Raw genomic sequence first — 16,216 nt, 5'->3', positions numbered from 1 at the left:
ATCAGTTTGGTTTGCTGCTTTAAAAGAAAATTTTTTATCATTTGACAGCTTCCCAACAGGACTGAATGCAAATTCTTTTATTGTTTTTAAGTCATGACCATGTGGAATCTGCACTGACATGCTGACACATCAATGTTTTAAACACACAAAACCACAATGAATTATTAGCTGTTATAGAATTACCACTCCATGAAAAATGTAATGTACTTTCTGGACAGTTCTGGAAACAAAGTGTAGTTGAACATTTTGATTTATTTATTTTTGTCTGCTCTCATGCTTTAGAGGTATTTCTACAAAAATGGATTTTATTTGTCCAGACCTTCAGCTCTGCCACAGCTGCAGACTGCAGGTCCTGAATTCAAAAAGAAGAGAGAGAGAAACTTTCTGCTTCATTGCATAATAGGAAACCATACACATTTTTTTCCGTATGAAAAATATATTTAAAATTTCCTTGATTTATTTGGAAATAAAAAATCTTTTGTATTAATTTTGTAGTCATCGTCAGAGCGTACTGAAACACAGTCATTAAAAAGCTGCTGTCAGAATTGTTTGATTTTTAGATTTGAGCAGCTGAGCCTCAACAGCTCAACAGTATGTGTGGTTTTATTGCTCTGTACCAATTTTCAAGTTACGGTGACAAAGCAGAAGGCGTTTGCTGGCGGTTCTTTGTGGCACAGCTGCTTCGGACTTTTCAGTCACATTCTTCATCTACGTATTATATTGATAACATTTAAATATGATAATCCATTGTATTATACATATAATATAGGGAAAAAAAGAGGAAACGCTAAAATTTATTCATCTCATCTTAGGTGTTGTCCTTTCCAACATGCTTGGTCTAACAGTATAAATGTGAAATACAATGAGTTGAACGACTACTACTACTAAGAATTACTATTAATGTAATGAGACCATAATGAGATGATAGCAAAATTGGAAATGGTGCCAACAGCACTAAAAGATTGTAAAGATAGCGCCCAAAGCTTACACGTGATGGAGTGAGGTGGGCTTTCTTCCCCCTCTCCGCTTTGTTTAAAAGCAAAATTTGATACTGCAGTCAGGCACAAAAGTCTTTGCATTTCATGGGTTTGTGGAATGAAGTGAGAGTAAATGATTCATAAAGCAGCAAAAGAAGTAAAAGATGCTGTATGCACTAAATCTTGACTGTATCAGTAAGACTCCGTTCAGTAGGATGTGCTTTTGTATTGGAAACCATATTAATATGCCAGAGTAAAGGGGAAAGTGGCTCTTAAGAATCTTGCCCCTTACCAAATGGGCATCTGATCAATAAATTCAACCTACTTGCTGGATCTATTAAAAGAAAAAAAAAATATTTTACAAAGTGTTTATGATTGTACACACTGCATAGAGACGTATTATTATAAGCAAATATTCACTGTAAGAGATGAAGCATTCTCAGGATTATTGATGATAAAAAGCATTTTAGACCACGAAAACCTTGAGATTATCTTGCCTGATCTCCCACAAAACATGGGCTGTTGCATTTCTCTTTATTCCTACAGTGTTTTAAAATTGAGCACTTCAGTTCTTTGGAAACAAAACTCTGCCTGCAACCAAAGAGCAGGGGAGAATTCACATGTCCTCAGCACTTGAGGCTCTTGTACACCAGGAGACAACTTTCACTGATGTAAGCAAGTCTGTGGTTAGTCCTGCAAAGAGAGGTTTATCATGTCAAGTTCCTTGACAATCTGTCATTAGGGAAAAAAAAAAAATCTTTCTATACGAGCCCTCCATGCACAACACACAAAACTCCTCTCTGAAGACTGGTGAAAGGGTGCGTTTTAAAGAGATATCTGATCTTATATGTAAGTTTCCAAAAGAATCATGAAGCCACCTCGCTACCCAATAAATTGTTCTAATATTTAATTATCCTTATTCCAAGGAAAATGCATATACTTCTAGGCTGAGTTTGTCCAGCCATTGACTTATCTTATAATCAGCCCTACACTACTGGCTGTACTACTCTAGGCAAGTATTTACACTGCTTAGCTGCCACGTGTAACCTTTTTATCCAGCAGGACAGCCCCCTGGAACTCCTTATACTGTTCTGCTTCCCAGTTCACGGGCCGGTTCTGTCAGCGTTTGTGCCACTCCTCTCCATGACATCCTGCCACTTGGGGCTGGTTTACATGGCAGTATTTCAAAAACAGAACGTCAGCACACGTGGCAGCCCCTTCTGAGGGAAATAAGGTGGTTTCGCCGAAGTAATGCGAAGCGCAATGCCTGCGTCCCCACGAGGGGAGCGCTGCCTCTGTAAGGCACGGCTCCATAACCTGGCAGCCCCTGAGGGACGACCCTAGCCAAGCTCTCGTGAACGCCGTGCTGATGCCAGCTACCTTACTAAGCCTTCCCCGCCCGAATAAAGCCAAGACTCGAGTAAATCACTAAAACCACGGCGCTTTTATTTCTCGGCTCCTGAAGCACCAGACCCTTTACGCCCCCCGCCTTCTCCCCGGGAACCACCGCCAGCGCGGGCCGCCATGAGGCGGGCGGGGGCGCGCACGCGCGCTGGGCTCCCGGGCAGCGGCGGCCGTTGGGGGGGGGGGGGGTAGCACCAACGGCCGGCGCCGTTTGAAGCTCAACGGTCGGGGCGCGCGGGCTGCCTGAGGGAGAGCCTCGCTGAGGCGAGGCGAGGCGGGGGGGGCTCCATCCCTCCTTCCCCTCCTGTCCCGCGGGCTGGGGGCTCGGAGCCGCTGCAGGGCGTCCTGTCAGCGGTAGCCGCGTTGCCCAGGTAGAGGGAGCAGGCAGGCTCCTGCCCAACCGAGCCGGGCTCAGCCCGTGAGGCGCGGGGGTGGTGGGGACGACGACTGTTAGGGCGCCTCCGCCGGTCCCGCGGGGGGAACCCCGCTACCCCGGGAAGCGATCGCGATCCTGCTGCGTCGCCGGCTGCCGAGCGGGCGGGGCTCGGCTGCTACGTGGCCGCGCTGAGCCCGGAAGAGGAGGGCGGTGGCGGCCAGGGGCGGTGGGCCCGGGCGCCGCCCCCTTGTAACCAACGCGGCTGAGCCCCGGGGGGTTGCTCCTGTCGGGGTGCTCGGGCGGCACCCCCGGCCCAGAGCCCCTCAGCGCTACGGGTCCCGGGAGCGGCACGAGGGCTGTCGTGTTCTGTCGTGTTCTGTCGTGTTCTGTCCGTGTTCACGCGCCTGGCTGAGCTGCAGTCCGAAGAAAATACCCGCTGACACTGCCAGGAGCTTCCCTGCAATTTGTGAGGGTAAGAAGAAGGACTGCAGGCTGCATCTGGTCTCAAGGGTTAGAGCGTGGAGCCGTGGCCACGGGCAATGAGAGGCTAGTGCTGAAGTGGGAAACGGCTGGCCCTTTGCCAAGAGCTTTGCTGGGAGCCCTGCCAGTAGACAACTGAAAATCTCAATCTCCTCGCCTAAATTGCTTCGTTGTCTTGTGATCTGATGAAATCTGGCCCTGCTCTGTTTGTCTAGTGTTGCACTGGGAAAGTAGAGGCTCCTTCATGGATTGCGCCCGTAGTGATCCTCCCCACAGTCCCACCAAGGGGTTTATGGGGCTGTTGATGGTATTGTGTTGACCTCGGTTTAAGATATCTGTAGTCTTCAAAATTAAATGAAGTGCAAACTGTGAAACTAATGACTTGCTTCTCTCATGGGCATCTCTGCTACTTCCTTCTCTAGAAATGGATTTTGAAGCACTGAAAAAATACTCAGCGTTGCATCCTAAGCCTGCTGGACTTACTCTTCAGTATGGCACTGCTGGATTCCGCAGCAAGGCAGAGCAGCTCGATCACGTCATGTTCCGCATGGGCTTGCTGGCAGCTCTCAGGTCCAGAGCCACAGGATCTACCATCGGTGTCATGGTTACAGCATCTCACAATCCTGAAGTAAGAACAACCTTTTATTTTAAAAGAAATCAGATGGGGTCACTGGTGGAATCAGAGCTCCTCACAGTAATGGGAATAAAAAGTACCCATAGGCCACATCCTGCAGGTACCTGCACCTCCTTAAGGGACGTGGTCAGCCTGCTTCCTTGAAATATGATCTGTGGTATGTTTAGCATTACTTTTCCCCATATATGTGGGAGGGTTCATTTGCTGTCATGTGGAAAAGTAAATGTTGTAACGTAGGAAATTAGTAACATGGGCAAGGCCAGGAGTACCCTTGAAAAGATGAACATTCGGGCAAAATCTGGTATTTAAAAAAAAAAAAAAAGTAAAATGCAGCAGTTATAAACCAAACACTTAGACTTCTGTTGCTGTGGAGTATTCCTTAAGACATTTTAATGTCAAGTGAACTTGATGCCAAAATTATAGGGGAGGGGGAATCTGTGACTTAATATGCTGCTTATATTACTTTGGGGGATTGTTGGAGGTTGGAATAAATAGCTGAGCTATGGCTTTCCAGAAACATTCCATATTTAAAGAAGCAGTGTGATTAAGTCTTGTGTCAGTTGTCTTCAAAGAGCTTTTAAGTTTCCCACTTTCAGTCTTAATGTTTTGTTCTGTTTCCTTCTAAGGAAGATAACGGTGTGAAGCTGGTTGATCCTCTCGGTGAAATGCTGCACCCTTCCTGGGAAGAATATGCCACCCAACTAGCAAATGCAGAGGAGCAAGAGTTACAGAAAACGCTAACTGAGATCTGCCAAAAAGCAGCAGTGAACCAGCAAAAAGATGCTTCAGTGTTTCTTGGTAGAGACACCAGGTAATTACAAAATAGATGTATGCTGCTTTTACAGAGGTGCCAGCAGCCTGTTCCTGAGAGCTGCTCACCCAGCAGCCACGTTGGGCCTTTTGCACTGATTTGTGGTGATAGCAATCAACAGAAGCATTCCAACATTGTTGCTGTATTAGCTTCCCCGATAATTACAAGAACTTCCTAGCACTGCTTCTGAATTGAATGCTTTAGTGTTCTGTTTTGTGGGCGCCGTGTCACCTCCAGGTGTGTTTTGAAGTTCACTCATCTCCACAGTTCTTTGGTCTAGTGACTGTCAAACTTTTCTGTTGTTGACCCCGTCAGTAGAGAAAGGTATGGATTTCTTCATGTCGAACCTAAGTCTGCTGGCAGGAAACCTACTTTTCATAGTCATCTTCCACACGCGTTTCCTTTCCAAACCATACATAAACGTTTCCTGTAAAGGTTATCACTTGTGTTTGTTGTTTTCCAGACCAAGCAGCAAGAAGCTTTCACAGGCTGTAGTAGACGGTGTCTCCGTTCTAGGCAGTCAGTACCACGGTATGTTGAGCTTTTGTAGTTCTGGTCTGATGTCAGGTTTCTGTGTAAATGTGACCCTGCTGCATAGACCCGAGGCAGTAGCTGAGATGCCATTTCCACTTTTGCTTGTAACACTGTTCTTTCAGAAGAGCTGTACTGCTTTAATACAAAGGAGTTCATCTTTTCTTAGCAGAACTTGAAAAAATTCTTGTGTGTTTCCTGCGTTGTGTTTGGTTACTGTAGAATAGGAAATATCGTACTGCTTTTAAGGAGGAATTAATTCAGTGTTCTATTTTTGAATATTGTGCCCTTTGTTTTATGTTAGATTATGGTCTGGTGACCACACCACAGCTACATTACATGGTCTGCTGTCAGAACACCCGGGGGCAGTACGGGAAACCAACACTGGAAGGTTATTACCAAAAACTGTCCAAAGCTTTTATGGAACTGATAAATAAGGTGATTACTGGTTCTTGTCTTCTTCTTGCAAGTGTACAAAACGGGTATCTTCTGATTGTTAGCCTGTTTGGGCCTGAAATTTTGAATTCAGCGTGTTTCTAGGTGTGGTGAGGGCGCCTATGGTGTCACTCGGGTATGAGTTCACTTTGCCTTTCTTCCTGTGTGCCAAGTCTCCCGGCTCTGGAGAGGGTCAGCGGCATCTGAAGATTGACTGTGCCAATGGTATCGGAGCCCTGAAACTGTCGGAGATGCAGCCCTACCTCCCAAAGGAGGTGCTAATTCACATCTATAACGACGGAACCAAGGAGAAACTCAATCACTTGTGTGGTGCGGATTTTGTAAAAGTTCACCAGAAGCCACCTAAAGGTATGTAGTCAGTAATTTTATATCCGTTTATGTCCTCTCCAGGTCTGAAAGTGCAGGGTGTAGCAGCTGCAGGTGAGCTGAGCTCCCTTGTTTCTTACTTAGTGACTGTATGAATGGTTTTGCTCGTGTGATGGAAAGAGGGAAGGAATCCTCTGGCAGTTTTGGGCACGATCCTAGGTCAGAACTGTTTGGAGATCTGTGATGGGCTGATACGTGACCTGAATGTTAAGCTGGTGGAGCCCAAGGATCAGCGAGGACACTAGCTTAGTTTTATCTCCCGATGTGTTATCAGGAAATGTTGACGTTGTGGGGATTTGTTATCGGGAAATGTTGACATTATAGAGGTTAGGCTCACAGAGGCTTTCCCAGGTTTCTGAGGAAGAGCTGGCGTAATTAACTCCTTGGTGCCAGCATAGTGACGAATTGACCTCACCCAGGGGGAAGATGACTTGAACCAGCTGCCTGCAGAGAGCAGAAAGGAAAATCCCCAAAGTGGGAGAACAGGTCGCTTTGAATATTAGATTACCTGAGGCTAAACAGGGCTCTGCAGTCAACAACTGCACCCTCACCGCAGCTGTTGGCCACGTCTGGACACGGTGATACAGCGGCGTTGCCCCCTTGCGTGCTGCCTGCAGGAGCACGTTTGGGGTTCCTGTGCTTCGCAGGGCAGAAGGTGTCAGCAGCGCGGGCAGGTTTTCTTGCCTGCTTGCATACTCAAGTCTGTTCCCCCAAGAAGGGGTTGCAGGGTGCAGAGCATCCTTTGGAGCTCTGAGCTACGCTCCTAATGGGCTCTGAAATCGGCCTGGGGATGGCCACCTGCAGAGCTTCTGAGATGTGAACTCAGAGGTTAACGCGAGGAAGGGTCTTGGTCAGCATCTTGGAGAAAGAAAGCCAGATGTACCTTAATGAAAGAGCACTGCATTTGCGTGTGCCATTGCTCTGTCATACGGTGACTGCTGCCTAGCCACTTCTGTATTGGCGCTAAGCCTAGAGAGGTTTCGAGGCAGGCACGCCCCGTGCGTCACACACACTGCTGAATAAATTGAATAGTGAGCCAGCAAAGCGTGAGGTATTCTGAGGCCACCAGATCCACTCGTATGGGTTTTGTTCAGCTCTGAGAGTTGCTGGTGGTTGCTTTGGGCTTTGGGGTGGGATTGTTGGGTTTTGTGGGCTGTCTCTTGCCGCAACTCTACTGCGGCGACGGCGTCGCTGACGGGCGTGTGTTTGCCTTCTGCTGGGACAGCGCCTCAGGTGCCAACGGGAGCGAGGTGGCGGTACAGGTTTGTCAGGTGGGAACAGAATACAATTAAGAAGTCTAAACTATATCTTGAAGAAAAAGGGTTTTGAGGTAAGGGGTTTGTGGTTAATCCCCATGTGCCTTGGAAACGTGGCAATGTTACGCCAAGAGCATACAGCAGACTTGCCAGGTGTCGGGAACTGCAGGCAAGGGGTCTTTGGAGCCCTCACGTGCCTCAGGGTGCACTGAGGGAGGGCTGGGCAAGCGCCTGGCTTCTACCAAGGGCAGCCAGTGGCTGCTCACCACGTCAGGCTCCTGCCCTGGGCGTCACTGCAGCCCTCGGCTCGCCCTGCTCTGTACGGAGCAGTGCAACCTGCCTCGGGCCCTGGGCGGTGGGAGCCCATCGGGAGGCTCTGTGGGGACCCGCTGTGTGGGCAGGCGGTGGTGGTTGCATTGCACGGGCTTTGTCCTTGTATCGTCACATGTCCTGTGCCTCCTGCCACCATTTAGAGGTGTGAAGATACGCACAGTGGTGCTGCTGGGACTGATTTCGTATGCTGCTGGGGAGAAGGTTTAGCATAATAAATATTTAGAGAGCCTGCCTTTTTGATGCTACTTTTTGTAGACATGAACAGGGGCTTTGCCACTGCCATTTAGTACAGCGCCACTGTTGCAAGTTTCTTGGTAAAAGCAGTATCAGTTTATGACCATCGATTTTGTGTGTGTCTGCACAGAGCTAATTTCTGGATGAGATCTGTGCTGGGGCTAATTTAAACATTTTGTAACCTTTTTTTTTCCATCTCTAACTTGCATTTCTAACTCTGTGCACTAGGGCTAGACATGAAGCCTAATGAGAGATGCTGCTCGTTCGATGGCGATGCAGATAGAATTGTGTATTACTACACGGACACAGCTGGCCATTTTCACCTCATAGATGGAGATAAAATAGCAACTTTAATTAGTATCTTCCTTAAAGAACTTCTTGCCAAGGTAACTTTAACATATGAATTGAATGCTCATGCTTTAAATGGAGAAAAGTGTAAAATACTCGAGAAGAACTGTGTTAGTTTGTACCCGTGTAGTTTTTCTACATCTACCTAACGTGAACCCACTTTAAAGAGATGTTTTGTACCTCATTGGCATGGCAAAAATGTTACTTTTATAGGGCTGTGGTTTCCAGGCGCCAAATAAAAATCTGAGCACTGAAATTTGAACCTTGAAGCTTTTCTTAGTGAGAGAGAACTTTTCCCATTTCTGTGCTGAATGTAGTGATATTCCCTTCTCTTGTTCTGATATATTTCATTACTTTTTTGGGTTCAGTACTCAGTGTTTCTATGAAACTTAAGCATTCCACTTGCATGAAAACTTATGACAGCCATGGGGTTTGTATGTCATCATTCCAAAACTGCTACCTGCAGCACAGCATCCATCCTCCCCGGGGAACAGGAAAAAAAAAAACTTCCCAGAAGTTTTCCTGCGCTTGGCGTGTTAACGATAGGTGCTCAGTTTGCAAAGCCCAAGGTCCCTGAGTGGAGAGCTGCTTCAAGCCAGCCACAAAAACTGTCACACGCAAAGACTTGAATAAGATTCCTGTTACCTTATATGTGTGGATGCTCTCTGATGAGTGAGCTAATGCATTCCTCTGATACCCAGGAGTTTTAAGGGTCTGTAGAACATAGATCCCAGCCTGCACAAGTATTCTGAGTCTCCTTCCACTTGCCCTACCCCTCTGACTGCGTGCCTGGGGACAGTAAAGTGCTTTGCTTCTTGGTTTGCTCAGGTGGGACAGACTTTGAAGATGGCAGTAGTACAAACAGCCTACGCCAATGGGAGTTCAACGCGGTACCTTGAGGAAACACTGCAGGTATTCTCTAATTTATCCCTGGTAGTGTTCTGCAGACATTGCTTACTTTTCTAGTAAGTGTTACTGTAACATGATCGTTAGGAAAACTCAACCTAGGCTAAAACAAGTGACTCATTTTAAAACCTGTAGCAGTTACTAAATTAGTGGTGGGAAAGGAGATTTGGAAGAACAAAGCTGAAAAATGCTAGTCAGCTTTTACTACTTTTAAAAAAAAAAGTTTGGCAAAAGTTAAACAAAATCAGGAGTTTCTTGGTTGTTGTGGTTTTTGTTTTTGAATCAACCTTTATTTCCATTTGAAGAAATGAAATCCTCCTTTTCATGCAGTTTGCTGAAGTAGCGGATAATTTAAGCTCTTGGAAGTCAGTAGCTGTGAAAGGCAGCTTGGTTAGTTAGTAACAGCCCACCTGGGCTGGTGCCCAGTTTCTGGCCCTTCCTACACTTCAGTTTGTTACCAGTCACTTCAGCTGCAGTTACCATCTGCTGACCAGAGTGAGTCTGTGACACTGTTTATGTTCTCGGTATGTCTGGGTTGTAGGTGCCTGTTCACTGTGTGAAAACTGGAGTGAAACACTTGCATCACAAGGCTCAGGAGTTTGATGTCGGTGTTTATTTTGAGGCAAATGGACACGGGACAGTAAGTACAAGCATGCAATGCATCATGTTTGCAGCCAAGACATACAAAAAGTGTCAAATTAGCCTGAGAAAGGTCTTTTCACTGTCTGCTTGCGGTTATAAATGAGACTTTTCTCTCCCAGTTTGAGAGCAGGCTTGTTTTCTCCCTTCTTTCTTTATCAGAGCATTGCCACTACCATTTCTGTTCTGTGGGGGGGATGCGAATTCATGGAAGCAAACCTTAATGACAATTATTTGGGCCTAAGCGGTAGAAGGCTTTCTTCTTTTTCCCCCTTGCTCTGTGGGCTTTCCTCCTTGATGTGGGCTGGTCTTGACAAGCTCTTTTTTTCTTTTTCAATTCTAGGTACTCTTTAGCAAAGCTGCTGAAAATACAATAAGACAACTGGCAAAAGAAGAGAAAGATGATGCAAAAAAAGAAGCAGCGAAGGTGCTTGAAAACCTGATTGACCTCATTAATCAGGTAAAAGCTGAGAGAAATAAATCACTATGGGGACAGGTATGGGGCTAACGCTGTTCAGGGACGGTTGGAGCAGGAAGTAGCGTGCTGTGATGGAAAGCGAGAGGAAAGGGGCAGTAGCAGTCTTCAGAAGACGTAATACTTTCTCAGGAATGGATGCAGAATGCTTTAGTCTGGTGTAGGCTTCTGGGTTCAGAATCAAAATTGGGAATAGGATGGCAGGAGAACCTAGTGATAGTATGTGACTTGTTCACGATTCAATAGCAAGTAATCTTTCAGCTGATGTTTTTCACTGACGTTTTTGGTATGGGAGGGTGGAGACATTCCAGCATCCATGTAGCCATGGGAATCCCCATGTGTCCTAGCAGACGGTGTTTTTCCGGGAGTAGTGCCCAGTCACGCTTCACGGGCCAGCTTTAAGCATCCTAACCCCAGAGCAGGCGTGAGGTGCGGGTTCTCACTAAGAAAACTGCACACGTGTGCTGCAGTTCTCCTTAACCACAAATTAAGTGTGTAGGAAAAACAGGAGGGAAAAAAAATCCTATCCAAAGAGAGACAAGTCAGCTGCCTGCATGTTTATTCAGGTGGAAACTTACCGATCGTGTCACGCCTTCATTTCTGCACTGTTGAATTCTCCAGTTCTTCCCTTTCCCTCCCCTGCTCACAGACGGTTGGCGATGCCATCTCAGACATGCTGGTGATCGAAGCCATCCTGGCTCTGAAAGGTCTGACTCTGCACCAGTGGGATGCCTTCTACACCGACTTCCCCAACCGGCTGCTCAAAGTTCAGGTTAGTTACAGCACGCCGTCTCGGGTCACAGCAGTGCCTTGCGGCCCTGAACTGAGCAGGTATTGCCTGTGTATAGAGAGATGAACTTCATCTGAAAGCTGAAATGGCCCACGGAAGGATTGGGGTAGGCCAAACAGTCCATGAAACAGCCCAGAAAAGGGATGGGAGTTTCACTTAGGCTCAAATAAAAACGTCTTAGGCAAATGATGAAATAGTAGTCACCTACGTTACATGGAAAAACCTGACCAGAACAGAGGCAGGGAAGTACCTCATTACTTATTTTGAAGTAGTCAGTGTGAGTTAACGTGACAAGTTGCACAACGTAGTGCTGGTGTTTCATAGTGCTGTCTTGCCTGCTCTCTGTAGTGATGAGTGGTTTTGTTAACAGTGCTCCTATTCCTCACCTGAAAAAAAAGTGGAACTTACACTTTTCATGCAAAGGAGCCAACCAGAGCATGTGGTTAGGACATCAGGGCCACAAGCGAAAAAAAAAAGTTTTCCAGCAGGTACTGCTATAGGTCAAAATTTAACTGTCCCGTTTTTCTGAGGCCCCTGCCTGCTCAGTAGCTGGATTTTTCTTCCTGTGCCACTTAGAACTCCAGTGGTTAAGTTCTTCTTTCTCTTACCTTCTCCAGTATTCAAAGAGCTTGAGCAAAACAGGCTTCCATGCGGCAGCTCTGTGTCAGGCTTAGGGCACGGAGCTCTCTTACTGTGTCCTTAAGTTAGCCACAGACAAGGGGACAAACTGAGCTGTCGTTCTGACAGTGCCACACCAAAGCCTAAAGCCCTCTCTTACCAGTGGCCTGCTTCATTCTGCCCTCAGGGCGATCTGTCCACATGCTGTGGCAGTAAGTCTGTCTCTGTTGCAGGTTGCCGACAGACAAGTTATCGAGACAACAGACGCAGAAAGACGGGCAGTTACACCTCCAGGGCTACAAGAGAAAATTGATGCGTTGGTGAAGAAGTACAAGTTCTCACGAGCATTTGTCCGTCCGTCGGGAACAGAAGATGTTGTTAGGATATACGCCGAAGCAGACACACAGGTCAGAACTTTAACAACTTGTATGTAAGCACTGGGGGATGGTAATTACATCGAATGCAACAGGTACTAGATTTGGAAAAGGACTTAGTGATCAAAAGAAAATCTCTTCAGATTTTCTTTTATTTATAAAAGCGATGTTTAATGTTCTTAACGTCTAACTCTAAAAGTTATGTTTCCAAAGGCAGATTTGACATTAAATTATTTTTTGAAAAGAAAGTCAACCTTCTGGGAACTGAGGATTAAGACAAAAGTTACCTAGGCAGCCACTAACTGCATGATTTCTTAAGAGGCAAAGAGAAATCAAAGCAAACTTTGGATGCTCTTAAGAATTAATCTCTATGTGAACTTAAAAGTTGCAAAAGTTGCCACCCAAAGCTCTTCAAACAGTCATAGCTCACACCCCCATCTTCATGACCACAGTCACATAAGGCACCTCACCATGAGACAAAAATAGGGGGAAAACAGTACTTGCATGAGCTGGCTGTTCAATGCTCTGGCTGTAGCACTGCATATTCGTTCTAAATTTATTCTAAACTTCCACTCCTGACACCGCTGTAACTAACTTCACAATGTTCCACAGGAGAATGCTGATGCCCTTGCCCATGAAGTAAGCCTGGCCGTTTACCACCTTGCCGGTGGAAGAGGAGCACCACCCCAGCCGCTATAACAAACAATACAACGGCATCTGAAGTTCATAACGGGACTTTTTAAAATATTATTTTCCCTACCATTTGCTAATGTGGATGTACTGAACTCTTCTTGATTGTTGCAAGGATTAATCAGAACCGCGCAGAATATTACTCTGGTTATTTCTTACCGCTGGCACCTTACCTCTTACAGCGATGCTCTTGCTGCTGGGTGTTGCCCTCCTCTGTTTGTCTGACGCCGGACACTGACCTGTTTGGGGTGCCAGCCGTACTCCGTGTGTGTCACCGCTCGGCATCCAGGGGCTGGTTCACATCCAGAACAGAGCTGCAGCTCCAGCCTAAGACTGACGAACCATCTGCTCTGCCAGGAGCAGCCCGGCTCCCAGCAGCTCCAGAGGAGGCTCACTGGAGGGGAGGCTCCCTACAGCCTTACGGCACCTGGCTGCTGTCAGGCAGGAAAGGCAGAAAGCTGCAACAGAGCCAGCAGCTCGTCCTTCTGCCAGGCACGCCACTCACGTGTCAGTATTCTAACATGAGGTAGTAACAGGTATGTAATGAAACTGCAGCATTCAGCAGCTGGTACTCAGATTAATTAAAAGGGGCCAGCTTTCACTGATTACCAGGCCTCTCACAGGCTAACTGCTGTGTTCATATTTTAGTGTTCCTGTGAGAATTCCCTGCCCCCTCCCCAGGTCAGATTGTCACCCTGTGCCTGAAGTCCAGCTCCACCACCCGCAGGGCCCTGTGATGGCTGCCGCACAAACAGCTCCTGTGCTGCCGCCACCACACCCCCGTCACCTGCAGGCAGGCACCACAAGGCCGTGCTGGGCTGGAGCCTGAGTTCACTTCAGGGGCAACACTGTAATGAGAGAGCGTTTGCAAACAGTACGTGTTATTGCAATAATTGCTTTTTTTTTATGAAATTAAGATATGGCTTAAAAAAACACTTGCAGTAGCAGTGTTTATGATCATTTTAAAGTCTGATTTCTGTGACCCTTCCTACTCCCCCTCGCTGTGAAGGGGCTGAGCTAACAGGATGGAACACTTGAATACACAGGCAGTGCTCGTCCACATCTTTGTTATCTACCTCTGACAAAGATACTAACTGCATTAACTCTCAGCATGGCCTTTTAGAGATTGTTAAATAAGCACAAGTTCCAACAGATCAAAAAAAATCCAAGACAAATAAACTGGAAACAAATTGAAAAAAATGTGCACCTTGTATTTTTTCGGATTTTTTTTTTTAAAGACAGAACTCAGGACAACAAAATGTGTACTGTAAATAGTAGGCACCGTAATCAATATGAGCCACCGATAATTACACTTGATTCAGGCCACATCCAGAACTCTTATTTACAAATATTTAACTTAAATACAACATTAAGTATTTCATTACATACAAAGTAAGAAAAGAATACTATACACCTGGGAAAGATACAGTATTTCTTTTAAATAGGTACAATACATGTAGGCTGAACAGTACCGCTGTGGTTCATGTTTTCATGACCCCTTCCAGAAAATCCTTCTCCACCATTTCTTCTATCTTCTGCCTCGCTTTGCTGGAGAATTGCTTGAGGTTCTCCATCTTTATGTCCTTGTTCGGGAAGCAGTTGGGGTAAAGGACAGGGCTCCCTGAGTGTCCAACGCATCTGCTTGTGACTTTGCTGTTAAAAACTTGGCTGAGTACGTTAAAGAAAGGCAAAAGCTGCTCAATGCTGCGAACAGTGTAGATGGTTAAAAGCAAGTGGCCTGGCTCCCAGCTTAGTGTTTTCCCTGAGCTGTCCTCTTCTGGGTTTTTCTGTAAATACAGAGAAATAGGAAATAATGCAGGACCAGACAAGAAATACAGGCACAAATAAGATGTTAATGCCCGATAAAGTATTTTGCCTTTATCTAGAAATACTTATCCTAGCAACAAAGAGCGCAGAGGCTGCCATGCAGCTTTCAGAGCAGATCTGCTCCCTGTTACCACTCGGCTGGAGCCCAGGGGAGGCAGCACCAGGCGAACGCTTGCCCCCACTGCCCCTCCAGCTGCTCATTGCTTTGTAAAGCAGGCTGCATTTCTGAGACAGCCCTCAGGCTGCCTCCTACAGCCAGTGGCAGGGACAATAAGGCCCTGAGGGTGTTAGAATGGAAGTGAAGCATTTTCACTTTGTAGCTTGAGTTTCAACTTTTCAGAAGAGCAAGGGCAGTGCTGTTTCAGCTACCGTAACTAACGCATCTGGAGGTTCTGAGCAGACACCTCACAAATGCCTCAGGAAGTTCTCACAATGCCACCCAGTTCAGCTGCTCATCAGGTGGTCCCACAAGACCCTGATTACACACCTTGCACTTCACGGGAAGAATTTCAAGGGAGAGAATCTCAGGAGCACCGCCAGTGAAAGCAGTGGTCACACACCCAACGCTAGCACTCGGTGTCCTGGTATAACTGTTTAGGGTTGCCTTAAATGTCTGCATGCTAAAATATCTGAGCACTAACATCCAGCTGCTCATATAGGAATCTTTACTCTTTTTTTTTTTTTTTGACTCTCAAAAATTCGAATCCAGACAGCAAGGCACTACCAACACTGTAAATGCCTTGTTTGGACAATTACTGACAAACCAGCATGGGGGAGCTACCACCATGAAGCAGGGTTCCAACAGTACAGTTCTTGACTCCCTAAGGCAGGAGAAGAGCAGCACAAAGGCCATGTCCTGACCTGCCTCTGAGCTGTTCCCCCCTGCCTCCGCATCCAAGAACCCCACGGGCTGTGCTGCCATCGCGGGTGTGGGCCCTGCTCCCACGGAGCAGACTCAGTAACGAAGGGAGAACGAAGGGGAGTGGAGCATAAGGTAAGGATTAGCGATGACACAGCCTTTGAGCAAACAGATTTTTTCAGTAAGTGGTATTTAACAAATACAGTTTTTGTCCTTCAAATAAAAGCAAGTGCCTGTTCCAATTCAGGAGCCCGTAACATCTGTTTCACAAAGCAATTACATTAAATATGAACACATTCAGTATTTCCATCTGGCTGTTTGGCTCCCTGTCACAGGAAACAATTATTGCAGCTATACTGCTTCTTCTCTACAGTATTTCAAGAAAAGAAAGGCTGCAAAATAAACTAGAACAAAAGGAAGACTACGTTCCAACACAGAGTTGACAATGCCTCCTACTTCTACAGAAATTGCTAGTTTTTGTAATTTCTCTTGTAAAAGTTTCCCACCGGATTCACGAAAGGGAGACTTTTCGGTACCTGTCTCCACCGTGCTCTGTACGACCCCATGAGGAGCACGGAGCGGCTCCAGCACGCGGCCAGCAGCAGCGTACCCAGCAGCCAACCGCGTGGGTGCACATGCAAACACCGACGGTGCCTCTGAGCAATGAAATACAATCTGTCCAAGCCATTTCCTCACAGCAGCATCTTCGCAAACGCCACTAACTCCTCAGACACTAAAAGTAAATCAACAACGGTTGATTTGATGGAGACTGGGTTAGGGATTGTTTCATGGCTGCTTTCTGTTTGGCAGAAATAATTATCTAATTTGATAA

At 46.5% G+C, this 16,216-nt stretch overlaps 2 protein-coding genes across 9 annotated transcripts in view; one reads left to right on the top strand and one right to left on the bottom strand.

Annotated features, from left to right (window-relative positions):
- Positions 1-2,037: 2,037 nt before the first annotated feature.
- On the top strand, positions 2,038-13,898 carry PGM3 (phosphoglucomutase 3). 2 transcript variants are annotated; one of them, XR_014581844.1, is made up of 13 exons: positions 2,038-3,229; positions 3,660-3,865; positions 4,498-4,682; positions 5,146-5,213; positions 5,518-5,651; positions 5,822-6,017; positions 8,087-8,244; positions 9,035-9,118; positions 9,654-9,752; positions 10,095-10,211; positions 10,848-10,998; positions 11,868-12,041; positions 12,621-13,898. XR_014581844.1 is itself a non-coding variant. In XM_083829575.1 (13 exons), the coding sequence occupies exons 2-13, from the start codon at positions 3,662-3,664 to the stop codon at positions 12,705-12,707; spliced, it is 1,629 nt and encodes a 542-aa protein (XP_083685701.1). In that variant the 5' UTR covers positions 2,053-3,229; positions 3,660-3,661; the 3' UTR covers positions 12,708-13,898. The 2 variants fall into 2 exon arrangements, 1 of the variants encoding a protein (XP_083685701.1); XM_083829575.1 differs by having other exon boundaries at positions 2,053-3,229; positions 10,876-10,998.
- The window catches only part of DOP1A (DOP1 leucine zipper like protein A), a 63,347-nt gene continuing 61,019 nt past the window's right edge, over positions 13,889-16,216 (bottom strand). For all 7 annotated transcript variants that reach the window (XM_083829573.1, XM_083829567.1, XM_083829572.1 and 4 more), the window contains one exon: positions 13,889-14,485. In XM_083829573.1, coding sequence (XP_083685699.1) covers positions 14,180-14,485 — 306 coding nt within the window. In that variant the 3' untranslated portion in view covers positions 13,889-14,179. The remainder of the gene's footprint in view (positions 14,486-16,216) is intronic.

The sequence above is a fragment of the Anser anser genome (genome assembly GCF_964211835.1).
Source record: "Anser anser genome assembly, chromosome: 3".
Lineage (NCBI taxonomy): Eukaryota > Metazoa > Chordata > Aves > Anseriformes > Anatidae > Anser > Anser anser.
This window is presented reverse-complemented; position numbering and strand designations above follow the sequence as displayed.

What these genes read in the sequence shown, in the direction of transcription:
- PGM3 (XM_083829575.1), top strand. Translation starts at nt 3,662, where the DNA reads ATGGATTTTGAAGCACTGAAAAAATACTCAGCGTTGCATCCTAAGCCT. An exon ending in TTAAAGAACTTCTTGCCAAG is followed by an intron (nt 8,245 to 9,034) that starts GTAACTTTAACA and finishes TGGTTTGCTCAG; the next exon opens with GTGGGACAGACTTTGAAGAT. An exon ending in ACGCCGAAGCAGACACACAG is followed by an intron (nt 12,042 to 12,620) that starts GTCAGAACTTTA and finishes AATGTTCCACAG; the next exon opens with GAGAATGCTGATGCCCTTGC.